The following is a 25433-nucleotide window of genomic DNA, read 5'->3' as shown; positions in this document are numbered from 1 at the left end:
CCCTGCAGCAGGAAGGTGTCTGCAGAGATCAGGGGTTTGAAGGGACAGAAGCCCAGCTGGGATAAGGTGGTGGGTGGGAATGGTCACAAAGGAGGGCCAGTCCACCCCTGGGGTCGTTCTGGTGGCTGCATCCCGACACCAGTGACCCACAGCCTCTCAAAATGGTGGTGATGGCATTTCAACAGTGCCCGGGAGAGAATAGGTGGGATGTGCCAGCATCATCCTAGTGGGGAAAGACCCGGCTCCAGGAGTTTGAGGGGAGGAGGAGACAATGGAGAACGGTGCTGGGAGCTGCCATGCAGGGCACGGACCTGCATCCCAGATGGACCCTCCCCATCCATGCCCTTGCTTCTCACCACGGGCTCCCCTCGGACTCTGCCCACACTGCTTTGATGGAAGGGTCAGGGTTAGTGCTTTGGGGTCAGCCCCTCATGCCCCCACCACACAGCCCAGGGGATTGCCCCATGCCCCTAGCCCATGCCCCAAGCCCCTTGTACCCCCAGCCTGGAGGATCCCCCCCGTATCCCCAGCCCATGCCTCAGCCCAGGGGGTCCCTCTGGATCCCTCCCTACCCCTCACCCACACCTCATCCCGCGGGATGTCCCCGCACCCCATTCCGGGTCTCAGCCTGGGGAATCCCCTCAGATCTCCAGCCTGCATCTCAGCCCCAGGATCCCTGGGTACCCCCAGCCCATGGAATCCCCCGAATCCCCCCCGTACTCCCAGCCCAGGGAATTCCCCCGAATCCCCCTGTACCCACAGCCCAGGGGATCCCCTCGGATCCCCCCATACCCCAAGCCCCGGTGTCAGCCTGGAGGATCCTCTCGGATCTCCAGCCCTTCTCTTAGCCCCAGGATTCCCTCCCTTCCCTCAGTCCAGGGAATCCCCCCGAATCCCCCCTGTACTCCCAGCCCAGGAATCCTCCCGAATCCCCTGTACCCACAGCCCGGGATCCTCGATCCCCCATACCTAGGTCCCGTGTCAGCCTGGAGGATCCCCTCGGATCTCCAGCCCTTCTCTTAGCCCCAGGATTCCCTCCCTTCCCTCAGTCCAGGGAATCCCCGAATCTCCCCGAATCCCCATCCCAGGGGATCCCAGTCCCCAGCCCGGGGTCTCCCGCGCACCCCCATCCCAGGGGATCCCCTCGGATCCCCGCGCATCTCCATCCCAGGGGATATCTCTCCGCACCCCCCCCAACCCGCACACACCCGCATCTCGGGGGATCCCCCCGTGCCCCCCATCCCCTCCTCCCGTCTCCCCCGGCCCCGCCGGTGACGCGGGCGGGGCCCGCCCCTGGTGGCGGCGAGGCGGGCGCTATAAAAGCGGGCGGCGGGGCCGGGCCCGCCCGCAGCGGGGGCCGAGCCGGGGGCCTGCGGGGCCCTCACAGCGCCGCTCGGAGCCTCCCCCCTGGCCCATGGACGGGGCGCGGGGCTGCAATGGGTACGCGCGGCAGGAGCGGCCGCCCCCCATCCCCGCCGACAAGCCGCGGGTCCCCCCGGGCGGCGGTGGCGGGGATGGGGATGGGGATGGGTGGCGGGGGGAGCGTCCCCGCAGCGAGGAGGACGACGAGCTGAGCCTGCCCGGGCTGGCGGCCGCCTACACCTCCATCCTGCGGGGGCTGGGAGAGGACCCGCAGCGGCAGGGGCTGCTCAAGACGCCCTGGAGGGCGGCCACGGCCATGCAGTTCTTCACCAAGGGATACCAGGAGACCATCGCGGGTAGGGGAGCGCGCTCCCGGGGCGGGACGGGACGGGACGGGGAAGGAGCTTCTTGCCTGATGTGCCAGCCGGGGTGCCCCCTCTCCCGCTTTGTTGCCTAAAACGGGCTCCGTCTCTGCCCTTGTCGCTGCACCGCCCGTCTGGTGCCCCTTGTCACTAGGTCAGCAATGCGTGTTAGAAACACCTGTGCCCTGCGGTCTCGCTGTCCCCTCCCTCCCCCAGTTTCTCGTTAGTTTTGTGAGGTTCTTTTTCTATTAAACTGTATGCTGGTAAAGCTCCCGTTCTGCCGTGAACTTCCACGCTCTTTGTTTTGGGCGAGCAGTGCAAGCGCTTGTGCTTTTGCTTTCCCTCCTCTGCTGTGAACTTTTCAAGCTCTGGCACGGAAACTTGCGGATGGCGCCTTCCTCCGACCCCGGCCGAGCGAGGCTGTGTTTCGGGTAGGGTTATTTGTTTCTGTTGGCAGACGTGAGTGGTGTGAACTGTCTCAGAAAAGGTCCGGGTTTGCCGATGCTTTTAGCCGGGTGAGGTTTTTCGGAAGTGGCAGCGAAACTTAAGGAGGCGAGGTCGGGAGAAAGGAGGAGCTCAGGGAGATCCCTGCCCCATCTCGGGGTCCCGGCAGCACACGAAGGTGTGGAGAGGTACCCCAGGTTCACATCCCTGCCCCGGCTGAGTGTCTGTGCTTGCTGGCTGAGGGCGTGAGGAGAGGAATTAGGTGGGAGATGTTCTCCCATCACCAAAAACTCCACAGTTGTCTCTTGGTTACAAAGCAGCGTCAACGCTGCTTGGAAATGTAGTTTTTACATCACTTTTCTCAACCTCTTGGCTGTGGACTGCGCCCAGTACAAACAATAAAAAAGGGATTGGGAAGTTTGGGAGTTCCCCCTTCCCCTCGTTACAGTAAGAGGCAGGTTCCTGCCAGTAAGGGATGCAAATATTGTCAGCAGGGATCTCTGAGTGCGAATGAGGAAGGAGCGGGTCACGTTCTGCTGTCAGAGCACAGCACTGGGGTGCTGAGCCTGCCCCAGAGCTGCACCGGGGCGTTGGGGCTGAATGCAAAGGCTGAGCTGTGCTGATGGATGGCATCAGGGAGCTCCTGCTGGTGCCTGAGCCCTTTTCTGAGTGCACTGTGCTGCCAGTTGAAGGCTTTTGTGTTCAGTTTCTTTTTCACTTCTCCGCTGTTGGCCCTTATGAAATCAGATTCCATGTAACTTCCAGCATCAACTTCCTCATGCCAGTGCTGTGTCCTGGCTTCCCCCAGGAATAGCATTTCTGCCTTGGAAGTTGTTTTGCCTTTCAGAACAAACCAGGATTTGGGGGTCACATCGGGAGATAAGCTCTGGGCTGCAGTGTCCATCTCTGCTCCTCTCTTCCTTTGGTCCTGCTGCACAGCGTGTGTTTGAGATGAGGTTTCATGGAATGATCCTTTCTCCAGTGGGAGTAACTTTCCTCATTTTACTGCTGTGAAACACAGGAGGTCTCTCAGCCATCCTGTCACTCTCCAGCAGAAGGAATTTCTTAGTGATACTTTGAGCATGAATTTCTGTGCTGAACCTGGATGAGGTTGCTGCCCTTCTTGAGCCCTCTCTTACCTTGCTGCCAGTTTTGAGATCACACATTGCCTTTAGTTATTTGAAAAGGTTTATTTCTGCTCCAGCATGGATTCTGTGGGATCTCAGTGGTCTCTCCTAATCTCAGATAGGTTTCATTAAGCAGAGTAGTTCTGGGTACTCTCCTCCTCTGAATATCCATACCTAGGAGAGAGCTGTATTATGTCTAAGAGTAGAAAAAAAGAAAAATCACTGCTGGGTGCTCCACTCTTGGACTGCTTTTTTTTCTTTTCTTTTTAGGAAATAATGTGAAGCTGTGAACTTAACATGCCTTCCTCTGTCAGGTGGGGAATCCTTTTACTTTCCAGCTACTCACCTCTTCTTGCAGGATGCTCAGCTTCCAGTTGTCCCACTCTTCCTGGCTGAAAAGAAAGAAGAGCTGTAGCTGAAGGATGAGTTGCTAACAAAGCAACTAGTGGATGAGGAGTCGCTTGGGAGAGTCAGTAGGGAAGTGAATTCTGCTTGGGAGAGTTTTAAATACCTCTTGAAACCCAGAGCCAACAAGTACAAAGAGTTTTGGGCACAAGGCTAGGTGTGGGACTGCTGCTGTCCGTGCTGCAGCATCCTGGTGTGCTGTTCCCTGGGTTATGCTAATCCAGTGCCTGGATTAGCCAGGATTGGCCAGGCTGTGAACTGAACCAGGAACTGGAGTGTCAAAGGAGAACCAACCTAAAATAACCCAAACCTCCCCCCCCCCAAACAAACAAACAAAACAAAACAACCAGAAAGCAGCCCTGACCTCTTGTTTCCTCAGGTTAATTTTCCAGCTTTTTCAGCTCCTCACGTGGAACCGTCTGGACAGGCAGAGGGTAAAGCAGAGACTTGCAGGGTGTGTGTTGAGCAGCAGCAGGCAGGCAATGAGGGGCAGTTACAAGGGCTGCCGGTTCCATCTCTCCATGAAAGGTTTCTCAGGTGGAAGCTCCGTGGTGGTGGCTCTACAAACACGTGGCCAGAGGCAAAGTGTGTTGCAAGAGGCACCCAGACCTTGCCAGGGTGTGGAGGTGCTGCCAGATTGTGCTGCCAGGGAAGAGTGACACAAAGGAACAAGGGCATTGGATGTTAGTACAGCTACAGGCTTTAAAATCAGCCTTCTGACCTCGCTTGCTTCAGCATCTGCCTTAAGGAGGCAGGAGATGGTGCTTTCATTTCCCAGAAAGGAACAACAAAGGAAGATGTAATAGATACACATCCAGATTATAGAATCATTAAGATTCTGTAATCAAAAGATCTCTGAGTCCAACTGTTCCCTCAGCACTAACCATGTCCCCAAGTGCCACATCCACAGAGCTTTTAAATCCCTCCAGGGACGATGACTCCTCCATTGCACTGGGCGGCCTGAGCACCCTTTCCATGAAGAAATATTTCCCAATATCCAGTCTAAACCTCCCCTGGTGCAACCCGAGGCAGTTTCCTCATGTCCTGGCCCTTGTTCCCTGGGAGCAGAGCCCGACGCCCACCTGGCTCCCTCCTCCTGTCAGGGAGTTGCAGAGCCAGAAGGTCCCCCCTGAGCCTCCTTTTCTCCAGGTTGAGCCCCCTCAGCTCCCTCAGCTGCTCCTCATCAGATTGTGCTCCAGACCCTTCCCCAGCTCCACTGCCCTTCTGGGAAGTGCAGAGTTGCAAGTGCCCTGCCTGAGGTCTGCAGTGCTTGACTTAAGCCTCACTCACTGTGTTATTGTGGAGGGCTGGACTAGGTGGCCTTTAAGGGCCCCTTCCTGCCCAAAGCATTCCATGCTCTCTTTATTTACTGTGTGTCTGAGAACATAATACATTTGGGGCATGGTTAAATGTGCTGGTCATTTGATCTCCTTTCCTGGGTGTTGTCACTTTGCTCCCATGACACCTGACTGTATTTGTATTTTTTTGTACTTGCCACAGCTTAACTTTGTAGTATTGCAGGGAAGGCTACAGCTAAATTCTGTGCCTTCTCTCCATTCAGATTCCTGTGACCAGCAGAGAAGCTGATTCTGCTTTCCAGGTCCCACTGTGTGTGTATTTTCCTGCTTGTTTTTGACAGTGCAGGGTAACAGTGCTCCTGCTTTACTCCTCATTCATCTTTGCTATCTGCGTTCTGCAGCTGCTCAGTATTGTGTGGCAGAGCCATCAGTGGAGTTTACTTGTTAAATAAATATCTCAATCAGGCTCTTCCTATTCATTCAGGATTGTTGCTTATTAATCCTGACTCTTCTAAAAGGCCTCATCCTCTTTCTTTGACAGAACCTATCCCAGTGTGTTGTTCTCACTTCTGTTGTACAAGTCATCAGGCTTTGAGTGGAGTAGCAGGGATGCCTCTGGTGATTTCAAATAAAATCCACCTTTGAGACCAGATTAAAAGTACTGACAGTTCACTACAGGCACTTGGGCATCGGTGTAGACTGACAGTGGTTGCAACAGAAACCTCTTTAGTGTGTTGGTCAGGACGGCAGAGCAGAAAAGTTACCAAAAAAACCCTTTTCAGTTTCATGCAGTGCTTCTGCATGAGCATCCAAGAACACTTTTTCTTTCCCAGGGTCAGATCTATCAGCTTCTCACTTCTGGGGGTAAATGATATTTCAAAATAATAATAATTTGAAAATCCTGCCCTCTTGGTTAACGAGGGTTAACAGCAGCACTGTGACAGTCAGGTGCCTTTAGCCTTCTTATTGCTGGTTCAGCCCATCACCTGCCACACAAAGACTAAACCTTGAGAGATCTGTCCCTTCTTTTACTAAAGGCTTAATGTCATGCTCAGAGGCTGCTGTCTGTGTAGAAATACTACAAAGCACAAGTGTGTGCAAATGAGTGAATAAATGGGAATACAAGACTGCAGGCAGCACTAACTTGGAATGGAAGCTGAAGGCTTCAGAACCAGTCTTGCTGAGCAGAACTAAAATGGTAAATTACAGAAACTGTGTCCATCACAGTGCCAGCGATGCTTTGGAAGGTAAATCATGAAGGAGTTGGTTTGGATTGTGTAATCCTGGAGGAAGCACCAGGCACGGGGCTGAACAAGCCGCCTGCATCTGCAGGAGGAAGTTAACTGATTTTCCTCCTCTGTAAACACTGAGCAAACCAGCGTGTTCACTAAACAGAGCATCCCTGCCAGTGGTGGGAGCTGATGCCAGAGAAGTCTCCCAGCCCTTGCTCATGTGAGCATGTCAGCTCTCAAGCACGTTGGCAGGTTCAGCTGCCCTTTTCAGTGTGTTTAACAGGCAAATGAAAATCAGGCATACTGGGAGGGGATAACTTTTGCTTTCTGAACCTCTGTGGCTTGAAAGGCTGTACGTTCGTTATCTGCCTGGAAGCCAGGTGACTCTTCCTCGTTAGTTTATGTGCTTTTCCTCTGCTGAAACAATTCAACCCTAATATTCCTTTCTCTCCATCTTGCCCGTGTGGATTTGGCGTGGTGTTTTACAGACAGCGATGGTGCCAGCTGATGAGTTTTTCCAGGGCTGCCCCTTTCGCTGCGGCGAGAGGTGCTCCAAGCATCGCTGTGTCAGAGCACACGCAGGCAGTGCCTTGAGCAAACAAGGCTGTTTGATCAGCGGCGCTGCCCTTTGCTGAGGGCTGGTGAGGTGGATCCTTTCCTGGAATCGAGGTACTGCAGGTTCGCAGAACCTCGGAATATGCTGAGCTGGATGAATGCAACCTATTAGCGACCAATTAACAGCTGGAACACCAGCATTGTTGCGGGGCAGCCACGGCTCGATTCGTGTAAACCGGGGCGTGGGAGGTATAAAGGGTTGTTCAGAGTAAGGTTTTTGGGGGGTTTCTTGCCTCCTCTGCCCCCCACATAAGCGAAGCCAGCCTTGCTGAAACACGGACTAAATGCAGTGAAACTTCTGCTGGGAACCGGGATTTCCCAGGATCATCTCCCCTGCCTGTAAATGCTCAAGTAACACTAAGCTTGTTTGGGGTTTTTGTTGGGAATTTATTAAACGTTGTAACCTCCAGGATCTGAACTGTTACAGCCCTCTGAGATTTCATGTTGCCCTTCCAAAGTGTTGTTTCACCTTCTCGGATTTTTTCCTTCCCGTTTCAGAAAGAAGTGTGGATGAGCCCCTTCTGTGACACGAGACACAGAAGTGGTTATTGGAATCCTGATACATTTTAATGAGCATCCCCATAACGCTGCTGTCCCTCACATTAATAAACATTAATAAACCCTCCGTCAGAGGGCAACTTCTAGAACCTAATCTTAGCTTCATCTGTCTGCAGTAGCTGATGCCTTTATGAATAGACTCGAGTCTCTCCCTGCCACACGGGAAGTGTCTTGCAGGAAAATAAACAAATCTGTATAAGTCATGGCCAGAATTAGCTGGATATCAGTAATGCTTTTCCTCTTATCTTTGCTTCCATGAAATGTCCCTTAAATCACGCATCTGCTTCACCTCCCTTCTGGTAACTGAGGGATTGAGCTTTGCTTCCGAAGCATTTAAATGTTCCTGTCTGGAGTTCAATGTCTGTTTGTAGTCCTTTGGTGGTGAAATCCGAAATAGTAGGGGCATAAAGTTGTAAATTCTTTTGTGTCTGAGGTTTCTCTTGGTTCTGGTTGGGAAGGTGTGTTGTGGCAAGGAAGCCACACATCGCTCATCTAATTTTCTCTGCAGCTTTTGAACTCTATTGTCTATTTAAATAGTCGTGTGGCATTTTAGGCTGTGCTTCTTTCTGGAGCTCTTCGAGTCTTCTTGAAGCAAATGACATACCCAGACCACTCCTTTTCTCAGCAATCTGAAATCATTAACTTTCTGCAGCAGTACAAACACTTTATATTAATGTTTTTGTAAACCTGATCCTTTTCTCTCTATGCGTATCCAAAGGCTGCAATAATTTTCTGCTTTCTTCTCGGGAATACTTTCCCTAACTGCAGTTACCTGTAGTGTCATCACACGAATAAATAAAAGATAATTAGTTTTGACTCTACATCTTACTGCTTACCCAGCAGTAGCTGAAAGGTTTTTACAGTGATTTCCTTCCAGATTTAATCCCGACCCTGTAGCCTGGTGGTTTCCCTGCCACACATTCAGCTGTTATCCCGTGTCTCCTGCCAACAATTCCATCTGTTTTCAGCTGCAGAGGAACTCCTTGAGGGTCACCATGGAGAGCAGAGGACAGTGAAGACAGCCTGGGCATTGGGTGTCAGGAGAACCTCATGCCTTGTTTCTCTGCCAGGATGGATGAGCTCAAGGAACAATGTCAGGGAATTTCTGAGCCTGCCTCCACCCTGCTGGCACTGAACAATCCACAGTTTGACTCCTCTCTAAAGTGGAGAAGTGAGGCAACTTAACACCACGGGGAAGTGCTTTAACTCCTAGTGAGAGCAACCTGCAGCACTTCACTCTTCTGACTCCCAGGCACGGCAACGAGGAGAGATCTGAAGTGCTGTGAAGCTGCTGCAGTGCTGCCATCCTTCATCCCCTTCACCTCCTGAGCTGTGTTCTGGGTGGGCTCTGGCCTCTTTGGTTGCCAGAGGTGCTTTTGCTTGCCTGTGTCACATTAAAGCCATGCAAATAGTTTCTATAGCAACAGGTGTCTTTGCTTAGCTCTGACGCAAAATCCTGAAAGGTCTTTCTCATTCTGTCTTCATCCAATTCTGATTTTTTTTCCTTTTATCAACTCTTTCCTGTGAAGATAAAGGGCAAAAAATTAATTCTGCTCTGTTTCAGGAGTTAACTTGCAGCACAGGTGACTGTTCAGTTTGAAGAACCCACCGAAGTTTCTATATCAGGAAATGAACTTTGGAGATGAAGGCAAAATCAGCTGGAATAATCTAGGGAGCGTCCTGGCTGCCCAAAATGTGAAATCAAGCTGGTGAAGCAGGGTAGAATGAAAGAATGGGAAAGGGGGCATGAGTTTGTCACCAGCTTTGCTTCTGGCTGGCTTAATCTGTTTCCCCTTGTGCCCTCTCAGCTCTGTTAAACTCCCCAGAGCATATGCTGCAGCTTGTCAGGGGCCTGTTTGATGATGTTGCGAAAGGAATGACTTAAAAAAATTAATAAAAGGCAGACAAAGTTACCTAAAACAGTATTGTCTCCCTGCACGAGGTGTTTGAGTCTCTGCCAGAGAAGTCTCTCCTGTGTAATGACTGCAAACAACTGCTGCAGTGGCACACGGGTAGAAACAACTGTGACAAGATGCTGTGTTAACTCCTCTTTTGTCAACACAGGGCTGGGATTCCGAAGGGAGAGGGATGGGGATAGGCAGGCTCCAAGCTCTGCTTATTTTCTGGAGAGGCCTGTGAAGTTTGAGCAGGAGAGGCTGGAGCAGGATGGGGTGACTGGGGCTCTTGATGCCATGGCCCTTTACTCGGGTGGTGGCTTTGAGTGTCACCTTTTGTTTTACCTTTGTCTCCCTGCTCACCTGGCAGCTGTGGAGGGGTTACTGGAGGGGCTAACACTGAGCTGTGTTCTTCCTTGCCCTGGAGCAACCAGGAGCAACTGGTGCTGACAAAATCAGTATACCTCGCTGCGGGCACAGCTGCAGAGGTGGGGCAGCTGGGCAGGGATCCTCTGTGACCTGGCTGCAGCTCGCTGCTGACATCACATAAACCTGAGGTGCAAAAATGGCAAGAGTGCTGTAAACGAGAAGCAAGGAACCTCTCACAGCTCTGTGGTTACGTTCTTGGCGCACTGATCAGTTTTCTCAGACACCTCTAAAACTCCCCTGGCTGTGAGGGGGCACTGCCCTCGCTGCTGTGACGCTGGGCTGTAGTTTAAGAGGGGATGTGCAAGAAGGCTGGATGGCCTCTGTGCTCCTGCTCGATTGTTTTAGCTGTTAGAAGGATGCATTTTGTTCCCAAAGTTATCCACGTGTACTTCTCAGGTCACTTAAACTTCTCTCTGGCTGAACTGTAAAGCAGGGCTAGGAGCTGTCTCCATGATGCAGCTTTCCAGGACCAGAGTCAGGCTCTTTGGGGAAAGTCTGTAAGGATCTATTTATATATATTTTATACATTAATAAATGTGTGTGTGCATATACGTGAGACTTCATGGCTGAAGTGCCTTCTGCTGCAGGTTGGGCCTTGTGCTGTGCCACTCGTTACCACGGCCCTTGATGAGAATTTCTGGTTGTTCCGAACAATCCGCTTAGCTGACGTAAATCCATATCTGGCATCAGGCTCTGATATGCTCCTGGCCAGGCCGGTGTGAGCTGAGCTGGTGGTCTAATAACAGCAGCAGTCACTCTGGAGATGCTCCGTGGATCTGTTTGGATTTTGTTTTAATAACGCTGGGCGCAGGAGCAGCTTTTGTGAAGCCACTGTTTGCCTTTCTGCCGTAGAAATGGCACATCTGCAGAGTGCTGCAGGAGGGAGCTGACAACCCAGATGCTGCTCTGTCTCCCCTCTCCTCTGAGCCTGCTCTGTTTTGTATTCTCACTATTCCTGTCTGAATACACACACAACTGCTCCCCATGGAACCAGAATCCTCTCCAGTGGTGTTTGGTGTAAACTAGACCCTGAAATTGGAGGAACAAAGCCACATGCCTTTGCAGAGTTCCTTCCTGGCCTCTTTCATGCCCTCTACCCCTGCTCCCTGACCAGATCCAAAGCCTTCTGGGGCTCAGCCTTGCGGGTTGCCAGCCCTTCCCGGGAAAGAGCGCGCGTCGCGGGCGGCACGTCCTGCGCGCAGTTTCCAGGGTTACCTGTTTGGTGCTGATAGCGAGGCAGGAAATTAAAATGCTCGGCGGTGATGATGCCTTATCGACGGCAGATGGTGGCCATTAGGTGTGTGTGTGTGTCGGGGGGAGGCATCGAGGCGAGCGGAGCAGACACAACCATTAGATTTGTGTAATCGCCGCTGCAGGTGTTCAACTCCACTGCACACGAATGAGGGCAGTCCCTGAGCGCCCTGGTTCCCCTTCTGGCCGTGGCTTCCTGTGGAAGTAACTCCAAGGAGTCAGTGTGGCTTCAAGCTCACTGGTTTGCACAGTCCTTATCAGCCCATCTGTGCAGCTCGTTTTCTTCATGCAGTTTTCTCCCTCCTCTCCCTCTCCTGTGCAGCTTTTCCCTCTTGTGCTTCAAAAGACTTGGTCTCTTCACTTGACACCGTTCTGCTTTTAACCTCTCTGAGCACGGTCGAGGTACCTGCAGGCTTTTTGGAGACTGTGGTGATGGGCTGTAACCTGTGTCAGGGTTGCTTGGGGACTGCTAAATGTGGAAAATCAACCGAGGATCTGTTCTGCTGAGCTCTGAGACTATTGAAGTGTCACATTATATGTTCCTTTTCTTGCTGAGCTGTCTCTTCTTACTCCTGTATTTTTGGGTTTCTCCACCTCAGTTTTCTGTTCACTCTGAGGTGCAGAATTGGGCTGGATTGTGCATGTGCCTGCCTGCTTTGAGCTCAGGACAGCAAATGTCTCCCCGGCCTGTGGGTACAGATCTGTGTCTGACCTGCGTGTGCCTAAACAGCTGCTGCCTGATGTGCTTCAGGATGAAATAAGAGTATTTTATTTGCATGCAAAGCCTCCTTGAAGACAGTGACGCTGGTGTTGAAGTGTTTGAAGCAACCACAGTGATGGCTCAGCTTTTCTCCCACCTCAGGCTCAGCTTTGCTGGCGGGCGCACAACTGGAACCCCACTTTGGGATGCGCTCTCGTCCTCAGCACCGGCTTCATCAGCTCTGGTCTTAATTGTTCTTAAGCTGTCAGTAACTCTGCAAAGACTAGACTTGTTTTAGCCTGAGCTCAAGCTATTACTTAAATGAGACCCACCATGCTGACTTCTGGTGCAGCGTGCAGGGAGTCTGATGCGTGTGGTCATGCGCAAACCAACGCGTACTTGTGACGTTACTCCTGATTTCCCTCCCCTATCTGAACCCTAAAAGTCTGTAGCCCTGAGAGAGAGCCCTCCCTTGCCACAAGCTTTCTCGGGAACCCCACCTTGCTTGTACACTTTTTTTTTAATGCCAATGTTTGTTTTCAGATGTTCTGAATGACGCCATCTTCGACGAAGACCACGACGAGATGGTCATTGTGAAGGACATAGACATGTTCTCGCTGTGTGAGCATCACCTCGTTCCGTTTATTGGAAAGGTAACTCCTCCTCACAGAACAAACGTGGCAATGCACAGCAAAAGACCTAAAGTGCACGTGAAAGGCTTGGTAGATGCAACTACAAAGCTTTTAAGGCCCTAAGTCTTTACTGCTTAAGGCTACGGTTCTAGAAGTTAATCTTCAGAATACAAATAAGGAGGACCTCCCCTCCTTTAATATGAGTTTTATTTGAATTTAAGCTCCTGAAATGTAACTCTTCAACCTTTCCTGCTCTAAGTAATCTAATGGTTTCTGACATTTCATATCAAAGCTCTTCTCCGTGAAGCAGCAGCGAGCCTTGAGGGCAGACATCTTGATATTAAAGCAGCTCACCCTGCACACTGGCTCTGTCACGGATTTAGCTCCTGGCTCAGAGCTATCTTGGTACACATTGAAACCCTCTGTGAGTGGAACAAACTCATTAGCAGCCCTGTCTTAATTACATGAGCCAAGCTGGGGGGAGAGGGTGGCCAAAGCTGACTGGCAGGAGGCCGCTTAATTTGGGACTCCCGTGGAAGGGGCCGGTGTTCCAGAGGTGTTCCAGAATTGTGGTGCTGACAACTTGGAAGAGGAAAATGAAGGGTCTCCAGTTTAACCTCTGTAAATGTGACGAAGAGTTCTGGGTGGGCAGTCCCTGCTGCACATCTGAGCCCCTTCACTCCCTTATCATCACAGGAGGGTCGAGCTCGGTCTGATCCCTCTGTTGCCATTGAGTTCTCACAGGCCCAGGAACACCAAGTGCTTGTGTTGCCTGTAAAATCCATAAGTTCCAAGCAAACTGTCTCCCAAAAACAGGACACCCAAACAGAAACCAGCCATTCCAGTGGAGTCAGCTGAGTTTAATCTGCTTGCTTTTGTTACTGTCAGTATTTTACACCGGCAAACAGGGTAACTTTTTTTTCAGTGCAAGCCTTCTGTTGTGCCTGTGTATTCTTGGTTACACCTACTGTGTCTATTCTCTGTTACTCCCGTGGCAATGTGTGCATTGTTTTTACACCCAGCTGTTTAGCCTGTGTGGTTTGGAGAAATCTCCTCCCAAACACCCCAATGGGCCCTGCTAAATGACTTGGCAATGCCTCTAAATATTCTCAGACCAACCATTCCCCTGTTGGGTACATCAGAGAGGCTGCAAACACTGACCAGCAGGTCTTGTGTGTTTGCAGTTCTACCTTAAGGGAAATTAAGAACTTTAAAAAAAAAAAAAAAAAAAGAGGAGAACAGGGTCAATGCTTGCTTCTAAGTCATGTCTCTGGCTTTGTCTGAAATGTTTCATGTCTTTTCAGGTGTCAGTGGGTTGATTTACCCCGACAGAAGTGATAGGAATGAGCAAGTTAGCCAGGTAATCAGGTGCACTGTGGTACAGGTACAGGGTTCTGAGGTGGAGCCTCCAGGCACAGTGCTAGGACAGGATCCCTCACTCACACTCCCCTGCTGTATCTTGGCTGAGCTTTCAAGTCTCTAATACAGTGGCACAAATGCTGGTTTATAACCTAACTGCACACCCACTGGAGTTCAGTAGCCTGTGTGGCTTTCCATAAACAAGGAGCTTAATCCTTTCCCCCACCCTCATATCTGAGCACTTCTCTGCTAAACTTATTCCAGTGTAGTGCAACTATCTGTTGCAGTAGGAATGTCCAGCCAATCCATGTTTGAGCAGGATGGAGGTTGAGGTAATCATCAGTGATCTGTGGTATTGCTAAAACAGGAAAAAAACCTGAATCAATAAGTGCAGCCTGACTTTGGTGGCAAAATACACCTTGCCACCAGAACTCTCACTGGAAGTAAAGCACAGCCCCTCTTCCTTCCTCTCCCTGAATCCATTTTGGGTCTTGAAAGAAAAGTAGAAGTTTATTTTGGGTGGATGGTGCTGTGCTGAGCAATAGACTGACTGCCTTTTGCCCTCCAAAACGTAGCAGTGCTCTGTGGCATTCCCGAGACTTGGAACATGAGCCTTGATTCTTGAAGAGCTGGGATTTTTCTCCCCCTCCTCTGGGAAAACTCACCTGTTCTTCCCCAGGACCTCACCAGGCATTTAGTCTCTGGTAACCCCACAGTTTTCCAGGCCTGCATGGTGGCACGTTCCTCCCACATGCCAAGACTCCTGGGCTGCTCCAGGGGTAGTTCTGGGGCAGATGCACATCTCATTGCCTGTGCATGAGTTTCATATCATTTGGAGTTTGGTTTTGCTGCTGTTAATGGTTGTTCTCCTCTGCCCAGGTGCACATTGGCTATCTCCCTAACAAACAAGTGCTTGGCCTCAGCAAACTTGCCAGGTAAGTGTCCCTGTAATGAAAGTGGTGCTAATTTGTAAAAAGGATTCCAGGCTGTGCTAAGTGTGCTAATCTTCTTAATCTGGTCTCCCTTGTAAAGCTCAGCCCACTCTGTGTCCTGGATTTGGATTTAGACCAATCCTCAGCATTGTTTTCTTGTTTTCTTGTGGAGAGGACAGACAAGTCCTGGAGCTGTGTGTTAGTTCACAGCAGTGACTGTGCCAGGACAAAGCACTGGTACCTGCAGGGAGCACTGAGGCAAAGGACAAGAGAATCTGGCCCTGTTCTAAGGCAGGCCACAAAAACCAGGGGGGATCTCCAGCTATTTACTGCTTGTGTGAAAACTGACAGATAAGAACAAAAATCCACAAGTTCCAAACTGTAAATGAGCACACTTTATGGACATAAAGCGAATCTAAAGCTCTCATCTCTTAGCTGACTCTTCAGACAAATTTGGCATTTCTTTCTTTCGGTCCAGACCTGCTGAGCGCAGTGGGGTGGATTTTTATAGATAAGGCTGAGCCTGAGAAACAAAACAACTCTGATACACTTGAGAAATCCATTTGTTATGTAAAATAGCTTTTTTTTTTCCCCTCAGCAGTGCCCTTGGATTAGTTGTTGTAACTGAATCTTGTTATAAAGTGACACCTTTTTCTAGTTCTGAAGAGAAGAGGACGGTGGATCCCTCCAATAAGCAGATTATTGAGGACCAGAGTGGAAGGGTCTCTGGGGAAACAAGTCTGAAAATTTGGCTGTAGTTCAGAAAGACCACATAGGTTTTGCTCATGCTTTCCCTGATAGGTCTGTTAATCCTGCTGTAGCTCCAACAACACTAATGAGAATTAGCCCTGTAAATCTGCACTGCCTACTGGGTTTTCTTAGCGGGTAAGAAATGTGGAGGATATGACAGTACAATGCTCTGAGGTGAGCCAGCCCTGCTCTGTGCTCTGCTTGCACAGCACTGAGTTGGGTTTGGGAGTGGAAGGGCCCTTGGGGGTCACAGCTTTGCTCTCGTGACCTCACATTACCGGGATGCATCCTCGTACCTTCAGCAGCGCTTTTGTAGGAGTGGACTTTGGCTGAAAGGCTGAAATAGGCTGTCCAGTATGGCAGTTTTTTTGTTCTGTGGCTGTACAGAACTGCTGGAGCTGTGGGCTGAGGCTCTGAGCTGTCAGCACTGCAGCTGGTGGGCAGAAAGCTTTGCCTTCTGTAGCCCCTCACCCCTGGGGATGTGTCTGTGTGGCAGTCCGTGGCTGGTGTCGTGTGTGTTGGCTGCATCTTCAAGTGGTGCAGGGTGAGGTGGTTGATTTTTGTGGTTTTTTTCTTTTTGGAGTTGGATTTCTGCAGGACTCATCCTTCCTGAAGGAGACTGTCCTTAGCACGTGGCTTCATTTCTGCAGGGCTGGAACACAGGATTAAGGATCGCATTCGAAATGTGGATCTGTTGGTTTGGGCTTGCTCTGGTCTCCACTTACCCTTGAACTGCAGATGCAAAAAGGAGCTCAAAACAGCTTTTAGTAATTAGAGTTGGATCAGGGGTTGGACTTGATGATCTTGGAGGTCTTTTCCAACCCAATCTATTCTATGATTCTATGATTCTATGATTTTCTTTTCCAATCCAAGGGGCAACATGGTGCTAGAAGTGTGCAATTTTGCTACTATTTGTTCTCGGTGTCGAAACCCGCATTAATAGGTGCAAACCTGCATTAATATGTGCAAACCTGCATTAATAGGTGCAAACCTGCACTTCTGCTTGAAAGGTCAAATCCTGCCTCGTTTTCAAGGTGGGGTAGAACTCTCAAATGCTGCATGAACAAAAAGATCAGTTTCTTGTGTAACAAAGGTGTTCTCAGTCCTCGCTCCACAGAGCTTACCACGAAGAGCTCGGTGGGCCAAATCATGCCTCCCTTTCGTGCCCTAAATAATGCAACCAGTATTTAAGCAAAGATTTGTGAGGCTGTTGGTGCTCTAGGCCTAATCTTTCCTAATAGGATTAGTCTAATGTGGTGAGTTTCTGTAGTTGTGGATGACCTGCATTCAGTAAACAAACATCTTTCTCTGGATTTTAGGCTCAGGCTTGAAAATGCTCTTGCAAATGCCTGTTTTTACAAAAACATGCTGTTAGGACTTCTGTGCAACAACACCAGTGTAAGGATATCTGACCATCAGCATGCTTCCTATCCATATATTTCATCTAAATATCATGCTGCTTTGTTTAGAATTGCTATAACACAACCACTTCATTGCTGGAGGGGGAGTTTCTGCATTTAATTCTCTCTCCAAAACAGCAGGAGAGTCTCATTGTCAGAGATGTTTCTTGTAAGCAGTGCCTCGGGCTGGCAGCCAGTGTCTGGTTTGTGTCTGCTCTGACCAGACAGGGTGTCAAAGCTTGCCATAGCAACTCCTTTAGGTGGCCACTCCACGTGTAATTAAGCATTTGAGGTTGGCATGAACAGCCCCTGGAGTTACAAGAGCGGTTGTGTGAATTTTCTTCCCCGTGTGGGTTCCAGTGGAGCATCAGGAAGCGATGGTGGCGTCCCTTGTGTTGCCCACCAAATGGCTCAACCTGAAGTCGTGTTGGAGGGGGGCATTAAGGTGATCCCAGCACTGAAATGTGAAGGATGGGGTGAAATATGGGTGGAGAGTGTCTGTTTTGAGTAAAACCGATTCTGCCTCATTGTTCTTAGTTATACTTGTGGTTGAGTGCAAGAATCCAAACCGCTTCTTGCCTAATTTCAGCAGCCTCCTGGGAATCCCAGTATCTGAACTGTGCTTCAGGCAGCATTTGGTTTAGATTGAAGCACTAGGAAGGTGTTCTGACCCCAGTTTGAGCAGGGAATCTTTGGGCGTGGATTTCCTTGCGACACGGGGGTGGGGGTGGGACAAGGAGTTCCAAAGCATCAGCCAACACACGGAGCTCAAAGGAGAAGCGACAGGTTTGCCCCCAAAATATAGTCCTTGGGGGCTGCAGGTTGAGGGGAACCTGTCTCTAAACACAGGGGTGTGCCAAGGGAAGTCCTTGAGGAATGGATTTCCAGGAGGGACACGGAGCAGTGCGCTGATAGCATTGATTGTGGGGATCAGCGGTCAGGTGGGGATAACTGTAACACTGTGTTTTCCCTTTCTCCTGCAGGATCGTGGAAATATACAGTAGAAGATTACAAGGTAAACGTGAAATTTGGGGTTTGTTGTGTGCACTCCTCTCCCAACCGGTGCAGGGGACTGGGAATTGTAGGTGGGCTGTGTGGGGTCCAGTTGTCTGTGTGGAGAACAATACACTTGTTTCTCACTTGTCATCATATTTACCCCCTGCATTTCCAGTGAGGGGTAACATCTGTGGCAGTAGATGGAGGCAGCAACTGATTCCAAGGATAAATGTGCTTCAAGGTAGAGCTGCCAGGAATAACTGAACCAGTTGGATGCTGCCGGGGATGAATTCTCCTACCGAGATTTGGAGAGATTCCTTGGAGAATTCTTGTCCAGGGCAAGGAAGCAAGAGCTTCCATGTTCCTGCTTGCTGCCCCAGAGACGGGGAGGAAGCTGCAGGATCCGAAGCCTTGGGTTGGGCTCAGCCTGCTCCCATTGTCCCGAGGTTAAATTTGGCCTGCTCTTGGCTACAGAAGACTTAGTGGCCATCAGACTGGTGAACAGACAGTTCTAGAGCTTCAGGAAGTGAAGGTTTGCAGGACAAAAGACTCTTGGCTCGCTCCTTTTTTTAATTTCCATTTCCTTTCCTTAAAAAGAAAAATTGTGTGCGTGGAACAAATCATGCAGCGGTGAAGCTGGGTGAACAAACACGTGAAAACTGAGAGAAAACAGAGAGGCAAGAAAATCTAAGTGCATAATAGGAAATGGGAGGGCTGTTATGACGAGTCGTGGTTATGCAGTTCCTGCAAAGGTGGAGTGCAAAGTGACCCCCCAATATAAACAAGCAAATACAAGGACCTGTTTCAGGATGCAAAATGTAAATAGGACGGACAGGGCTTGGAGCAGCCTGGTCTGGTGGGAGGAGTCCCTGCCCCTGGCACTGGGGTTGGAATGAGATGGACTCTGAGGTCCCTTCCAACCCGAATTATTCTGGGATTTTTTATGATTCTGAGCTCCCTGTAATGGTTTTTGTTGTTGTTTGTTGTTGTTTGTTTGTTTTTCAGTCCAGGAACGCCTTACCAAGCAAATTGCAATCGCCATCACAGAAGCCTTACAGCCCGCGGGGGTCGGCGTGGTCGTGGAGGCCACGTGAGTGACTCCGAGCTGCTCCCTGGTTGTGTGTGATCCCAGCTGTGTGTGATCCCAGCTGTGTGTGATCCCTGGTTTGGGAGCCGTCTGAAGTGGGATCCTGTGCAGGGATGTGGCAGCTGGCAGTGTGGAGCTGTGGTGGTTGCACTGGCTCTGTGCTCCTCCTCAGGGCACCTTCTACACCCTCAAGCAGAGCAGAGTCTGGGACTTGCAGCAGCAGGCATGTCCCTGTGATCAGAATGTACCTCGGGAAGGTGGGATTTTCCTGGGATCAGAGGAGAGCAGGCAGTGCTCAGAGGCTGGGAATGGCTCTTTCCCACAGCTGAGGTGCTACAGGCAGATGCCCGTTCTGGATGTGGAGGTTTTGTTACCTCCCCAGGGCTGAGTGTGACCGTGTAAGAAACATCTCCCTCCGTGGGATTACTCCTTTCCCGTGAGCATTCCTGCTGTACTGACTGCCCTCTCATCTCTCCTAGGCACATGTGTATGGTCATGCGTGGGGTACAGAAAATGAACAGTAAAACAGTAACCAGCACGATGCTGGGGGTATTCCGGGAAGATCCAAAGACCCGTGAAGAATTCTTGACGCTCATCAGGAGCTGAAACTGTGCCGCTCTCTGAACGCGCTCTGGATTGCTCTGTCCCGTGTCACTGTCTGTTCTTGTCCCCACGTCCGACCTCCTAAACTAAATCGTTGTGAATTGTTGTCGTAGTCTTTGTGCAGTGAGAGACTCCCGGTGGCAAACGGGAAAGGTGTTGATGAAGGGCAGTCCTCCTGGATTTCCAGTGGTGCCATGGAATTACAAGCTACAAATAATGGGTTTGGAAACGCATTTCCATCCATAGTGCAGAACGTCCCACTGCCAGGAGAGAAGTGGGGCTTGGTGGTGAAATGGATATTTATGAAATAGTTGTGTTTGTTGGAATAAATGTGGAGCAGCACAGGAAACAACTGGAAGGCTCTGGATCCTTGTAGGATCAGGATTGTCATGAATTATCTCTGTTTTATTGCAAGCCCTGCAGGGGCTGTTTCAGTACCTGGGTATGTGTGTTATACCTCTGAGATGTTACCTCTGGTATGTTTTATATTCTTGATAGTATTAACCTTCCTTTTTTGTGTATTTTGTTTGTTTGAGAAATTTAAACCCCGTTTTTCCTGTCCTCTGAACATGCAGGGAATTAACTTCTGGATTATTTGGGGCACAGTCTTGTATCAGTACAAAGGAGGTTCATGCACCTTTTCCTCTGTGCCTCACAATGTGTGACCACTTGAACTGTCAGCTTCCTACTGTTTTTAAGGAAACTTTAACAGAGGAGAGGAAAAAAAACCCTTACAGAGTCTGTTTGCAAAGTGCTAAGGTATCCAAAGAGGTTTTTAATGATACTCTTAACTTGAGCTTTCCTTCTTGGATTTCTGTGGGTTAGGCTGAGAAGCCAAAACTAGTCTGATTAACCTGAAAAGGAAGATTTTGAGCTTTTCAGGACTTGTATCCCATAAACATGGGACCAAAAGGTGAGCACAAAAATCCTGTGCACAGCACCCGGTACCTCCCCTGCCTGCTGCCAGGTCGGGTCATTCCAGGGCAGAGGAACCTGGAATGACAACTCATTTCGTTTTCGTAAGAGCAGCTGAGAGAGAAGCATTCCCAGGGCCGTCAGAATCCATCAAACCGCATTTTCTCCGCGGATGGGGCAACCTCTGTGATGTGGTCCAAAAAAACCCAGTTTTCAGTCAGCTGGACTGGGCTGAACTTCTGCTTTGTTACCGCTTTAATGGGTGTTTTGTAACTCGTAAATTGGGAAAAGATGAGCAGCAAATGAAAACCACCCTTCTCACCCCGAGCAAAGGGAGGCAAAGCTTGCAAAACAAATGCCCACAGGTTCCCACAGCTCTGCTTGGCTGAATATTGATCCAAGATGTCCCGTACACAAACCCAAAAAGGCGGTTCCCCTGTCCGGCAAACTCCCGTCTTACCAACATTCCTCCCTCTCCCTTGCTCCAACCCCAACGCTGGAAACAAAATGAAAATTGTGTCTGGTCACTTGGACCCTAAAGAACTTTTTCAAGGAGAACGAGCTCACGTGTTTTAATTACAGTAATTTTTACCTTGATGACCTTCACTGGTCATGTGGAGGAAAAATCTTTTGTAACATCCTCTGTCCTGGATTCTGGAGGATTAGGTGCTGTAACAGTGTTTGTCTGCTGGTATAAACAAGCTCTGCTGCACTTTGACAGAACACACCCACTCTGTGGCATTTGTTTTCCCGAAATTGCCACTTTTCAGTTCACTATTGTTCCAAATATCCAGCTGAAAAGCCTTAAGTCCTTCTTGCCTGAGGTTCGGAGTAAAACTCTCTTTTTAGCTCAACTGGAAGGAGACTTCGAGGACCAAAGGGCGCACACCAGTACATTTGTTTCTCTTTCCCTGCCTTAGTTTGGAAATGAGGTCTCTGTAAAACCCTCTTGCTCCTGAGGTACCGAAAAAGTTGCGTTTTAACCACTTATCTCTATTCAGGATAAAGTTCACGTTGCACCACTGCTGTTTTTTTATTTCCATGTGACCCGTAGCCCTTAAAACTTACCTCTCTCTGCTCGTGGCCTTGGATTTTGTTCACATTTTTGCTGTTGTAAGACTGGGTATTTTTGGGGATGTTGGTGCCGTTCAAATACAGGAGCTTTAACCACCCCCCCGGTGTGTAAATATGTATAGGACACACAGACCACTTGTACTGCACACCAGTCCATTGTCTCTGAACCATTAAAGCACAGTGTTATCCTTTGGAGTGGGAGCATCCTTGGGGTCTTGGAGGTGTGAGGGCATCGTGGAGGGAAAGTGGCACGAGCTCCCTCTGCTCAGGTGGAGATTGTTCCTCCGGTTGCTCTGGGGCAGGTGATTTGTTCTACCCAGGTGGGGCGTCAAGAAAACCCACAAAATTCGTTGTCACCTTCTTCCTGTTCCCTGGAGCCACAGGAATCAACAGCAAATACACTGGGATGGGGGAGGTGGGTGGCAGTTTTATTTTGGGCACCTGTGGGTTTATAGTCCTCTCGTGCGTTTCTTGAGCCATCCTGTGTATCTCACCACCCTGGACTGAGGAAACAATCGGTTCCTGGCCACATATTCCAATTAAATGAACAAACAAACCCTCTCAGCAGGTGTGACAGGAGATCTCAAAGGTGAAGTCACTCTTGGGCCACCCCACGGTGCACCTTGCACAGGGATGAGCTTGGCCTGTGCCAGCGGGAGCTCAACAGCTCCTCCAGTGTGGGCAGGCTGTCCTGAAGACATTCCTACTGTCCTCCAGCCCCCCACAATGCAGATATTGCTGAGATTAAGGGAAAAAAATTTCTAAAATGTATAGATTCCAGACTCCTGAGGAGCACTGCAGGGGGAAGGGGGAATGCAGGGGCTGTGTGTGGATGTGCTCACTGTGGCAGTCAGGAATGGAGAAGGGATAATTAATTAGAGCCCCTCCAGCCCTTCATGTCTTCTTTTTATTTATTTTTTGTCTTTTTTTTTTTTTTTCCCCCAAATGGTCTGTCCTATTTGGAAACAATCCTCCTGGGAAGCCCCAGGAGCACTGGCAGGAATTGTCTTTGTTGTGAAGCTGAGTTACTTCTGCCTTTCTCACGGTTGTGTGTTAAAGCTGGTGCTTGTGGTGGGGAAACTTCTGCAAGAAATTATTCCCTGCCTCCTTATTTTTTTAATTTTTTTTTTTTTTTTTAGGTGTGGGATTGGGAAGGAGCCTCCCTGGTTTTGTGATCATGGGAAAAAAAAATCTGTTTTCATTGGCGTGAAAAAAACACTCAGCTTGAAAATGTTTACAGCTGAAAAAAACAAACCAAACCAAACCCAAAACGAAACAGAAGAACCAAATCTGTAAAAGAACCTGCTAATAAGGTGACATCTTCCCACTCCTGACCTATGACATCTCCCAGGATTCCACCTGCTCTATCAGTTGCTCCCTTCCTGTGGTACATATTGCTTATCCACATATTTTCCTCCAGAATCCCCCACATGGAGCAGTTTCTTTGTGCTTTTTATTAATTTTTTTCCTATCACTGTGGTTGCTTTTTGGTGTTTCCCATCATCTCCTGCCCAGGGGCTGTGGAGCTGACTGGTCCATAAGGCTGGAAAAGCCCTCTAGGATCATTGAGTTAAATCGTTATCCCAGCACTGCCCACCGTGATGGTTTTGGTTCAGGCAGCTTTCCACGGCTGTGGACCCCCAAAACTGGCTCTTTCTAGGCAAAAATCTGCCTTCCAGGGACTGAGAGGCTGCAGGCAAGGGCTTGGATCATCCTGGAGGCTTCGTGCATCCCTCACAACCTTCCAGCATCTCCGAGTTGCTTAATGAGCTCAAGCAACTCGTCAGCTGTCCCCTGGTTCCTGCCCCCTGTCCAGAGCGCAATCAGCTCTGCCCTTTGAGCCTTGGCTCAGCCCCTCCTGCCCAGCTCCTGGAAATAACTTCTAGGAAAAGCTTTGCCTTCCAGTCGTTTTTAAAGTTCCACTCGTGATTTAGTAGTTGAGGGGGTTTTAAAAAAAATTAAAGCTCTTTTTAATAAGTCTTGGCCTGGGGGAGGGACAGAAAACAAACCACGGGGTTCAAAGAAATTTTGCTGAAATACCCAGAGAATACAATCATGAAGAATTTATGTGTGTTTTTTAAATGCTGTTGTGGTTCTGCAGGGGGCATTTTTGGCAGAGTGAACCGCACCAGTTACCTCTGTTTGCTCCGCCCTGAGATTGCAACAGGAAAGCAAAGGTTAAAAAACCCACCCTAAAATGGACCAGCTCAACTGCCCGGGGCCTGAAGATGATTTAAAAAGTGCCAGGGCAAACCACAGGGGTGCTGCTTTGGCCTGCGATGTGCGAATGCCACCAAGGGAGCAAATCCTGGGTGGGTGCCCCACCATCCAAGCCCCACGTGTGAGCTGGGAATGCCGAACCGGGTGCTGTGGGAGGGCTGTTTGTGCCTCAGCTCCATCCTGCCCTGGCCGTGGGTGCCTGGGAATCCTCTCAGCAACCAGCTGGCATTTCTTCAGCTCCCTTGTCCTGGAATGCCAGTGGCAGCTGTGCACCGAACCTGCTGGAGAGCTGTGGGAACGGGTGGAGGAAGCGACCTCGCTGCTCCAGCCGATTGATGTGTAGGAAAAAGGCAAAATGTCAGGATTCAGTCATTGGAACGGGCTCCCCAGGGCGGTGGGCATGGCCCCAAGGCTGCCAGAGCTCAAGGAGTGTTTGGACAACGCTCTCAGGCACATGGTGGGATTGTTGGAACTGTCCTGTGCGGGGCCAGGAGTTGGACTCGATGATCCTTGTGGGTCCCTTTCAGCTCAGGATATTCTGTGATTCTGCGATCTCTGGTTTTGGGTGACAGCCCTTGGCTCTGAGGACCCAAATAGTGCCAGCCCTGGGCTGCCAGCCCTGGGTTCCAGGGGTGTTTCACCTCAGGTCTGTGCTCGATTCTCCAGAGTCTTCTCCATGAGGAGATCAACTGGGAGGGAAATGGGTGTTGGTGCTGGAAGACAGAAAGAGGAGGATGGGAAAGGTTTTTGTAGGGAAGCAGCAGTGGGAGGAGGGAGGGATGGCTGGCAGGGAGTTTGCAGAGGCTCTGGCTCCGGCGGGGTGATGCCCGGGGTCAGGGATGTGGAGAGGGGCTGGTCCAGCCTCGGCAGAGCCTGCCCGGGGACACACAGTCTGTGGCTCCCTCTGCTGAGCCTGGCCCCGAGCTCTGCTCGCCGCAGCAGAGGAACAGGAGATTTCCTAGGGCTGGAAAAGCTTTTTAGGGAGGCTCAGGAGTCACCCGATGCCAGACCAGTGGTGTGGGAGTGGGAGAGGGGCACCCAGCCCCTCCCTTGCACCCACCGGTGCTGCCTCTCCACAGGGATGGAGTTGGAGCTGGTTTGTCCAAAAGCAGGGGCTACCTGCCAGGATGGATTTATTTATTATTTATTATTATTATTATTTAAAATTGGCTAAAAATCTATTTTCTATAGAAAATGGGAGTTTTGGCTGAGCTGGGGAACGTCTCCTCTGACCAGGCTTGGTCAGCAGGGTGTTTTCTTGGAGAAAGAGGGAAAATCATAGAAACACAGAATGGTTTTGGCTGGAAGGGACCTTAAAGATCACCTGATTCCAACCCCTGCCATGGGGATTTCACTATCCCAGGTGCTCCAAACTTTGTCCAAACTGGCCTTGAACACTCCCAAGGATGGGGCAGCCACAGCTCCTCTGGGCAACCTGTGCCAGGGCCTCCCCACCCTCACAGGGTTCTTCCCAACATCCGATCTAAATCTTTCCTCTTTTAGTTTAAAACCATTCCCCTGCTGCCATTTGCAGATTCCCAGTTAAAAGCAGCTCCCTGGAGAGCTGAGTGAGCCCCGTGAACGAGTTCACTCCCTGGAAGTGCTGTCACAGATCTGCCTTTGGGAGCTGAACAGCCACGAGCAGGACCAACCAGCCCCTCAAAGCCTCGGGAGGCACCAGCTCTGGGAATTATCCTCGCTGGGGGGCCGTGTGGCATCACTTGCTGCTCACGAGGAGGTGGCAGAGGCCGTGCTGGGTGCAGTGGTCACGCTGCTGGCTCCAAGGA

The 25433-nt window shown here is 50.2% G+C and overlaps 2 protein-coding genes across 2 annotated transcripts in view; one reads left to right on the top strand and one right to left on the bottom strand.

Moving 5' to 3' along the window:
- The window catches only part of LGALS3 (galectin 3), a 173460-nt gene that overhangs the window by 86176 nt on the left and 61851 nt on the right, over positions 1 to 25433 (bottom strand). The gene's annotated exons all lie outside the window — the stretch shown is intronic.
- GCH1 (GTP cyclohydrolase 1) lies at positions 1361 to 21621 on the top strand. The gene is made up of 6 exons (XM_050336940.1): positions 1361 to 1718; positions 12222 to 12331; positions 14549 to 14604; positions 17735 to 17766; positions 18753 to 18837; positions 19314 to 21621. Exons 1-6 carry the CDS (start codon positions 1415 to 1417, stop codon positions 19438 to 19440), a joined length of 714 nt encoding a protein of 237 aa, XP_050192897.1. The 5' UTR covers positions 1361 to 1414; the 3' UTR covers positions 19441 to 21621.

Source organism: Myiozetetes cayanensis, unplaced genomic scaffold, assembly GCF_022539395.1.
Source record: "Myiozetetes cayanensis isolate MyiCay16 unplaced genomic scaffold, myiCay2020 scf6-25, whole genome shotgun sequence".
Classification (NCBI taxonomy): Eukaryota; Metazoa; Chordata; class Aves; order Passeriformes; family Tyrannidae; genus Myiozetetes; species Myiozetetes cayanensis.
The sequence above is the reverse complement of the archived record's forward strand: the minus strand, read 5'-3'. Positions and strand labels throughout refer to the sequence as shown.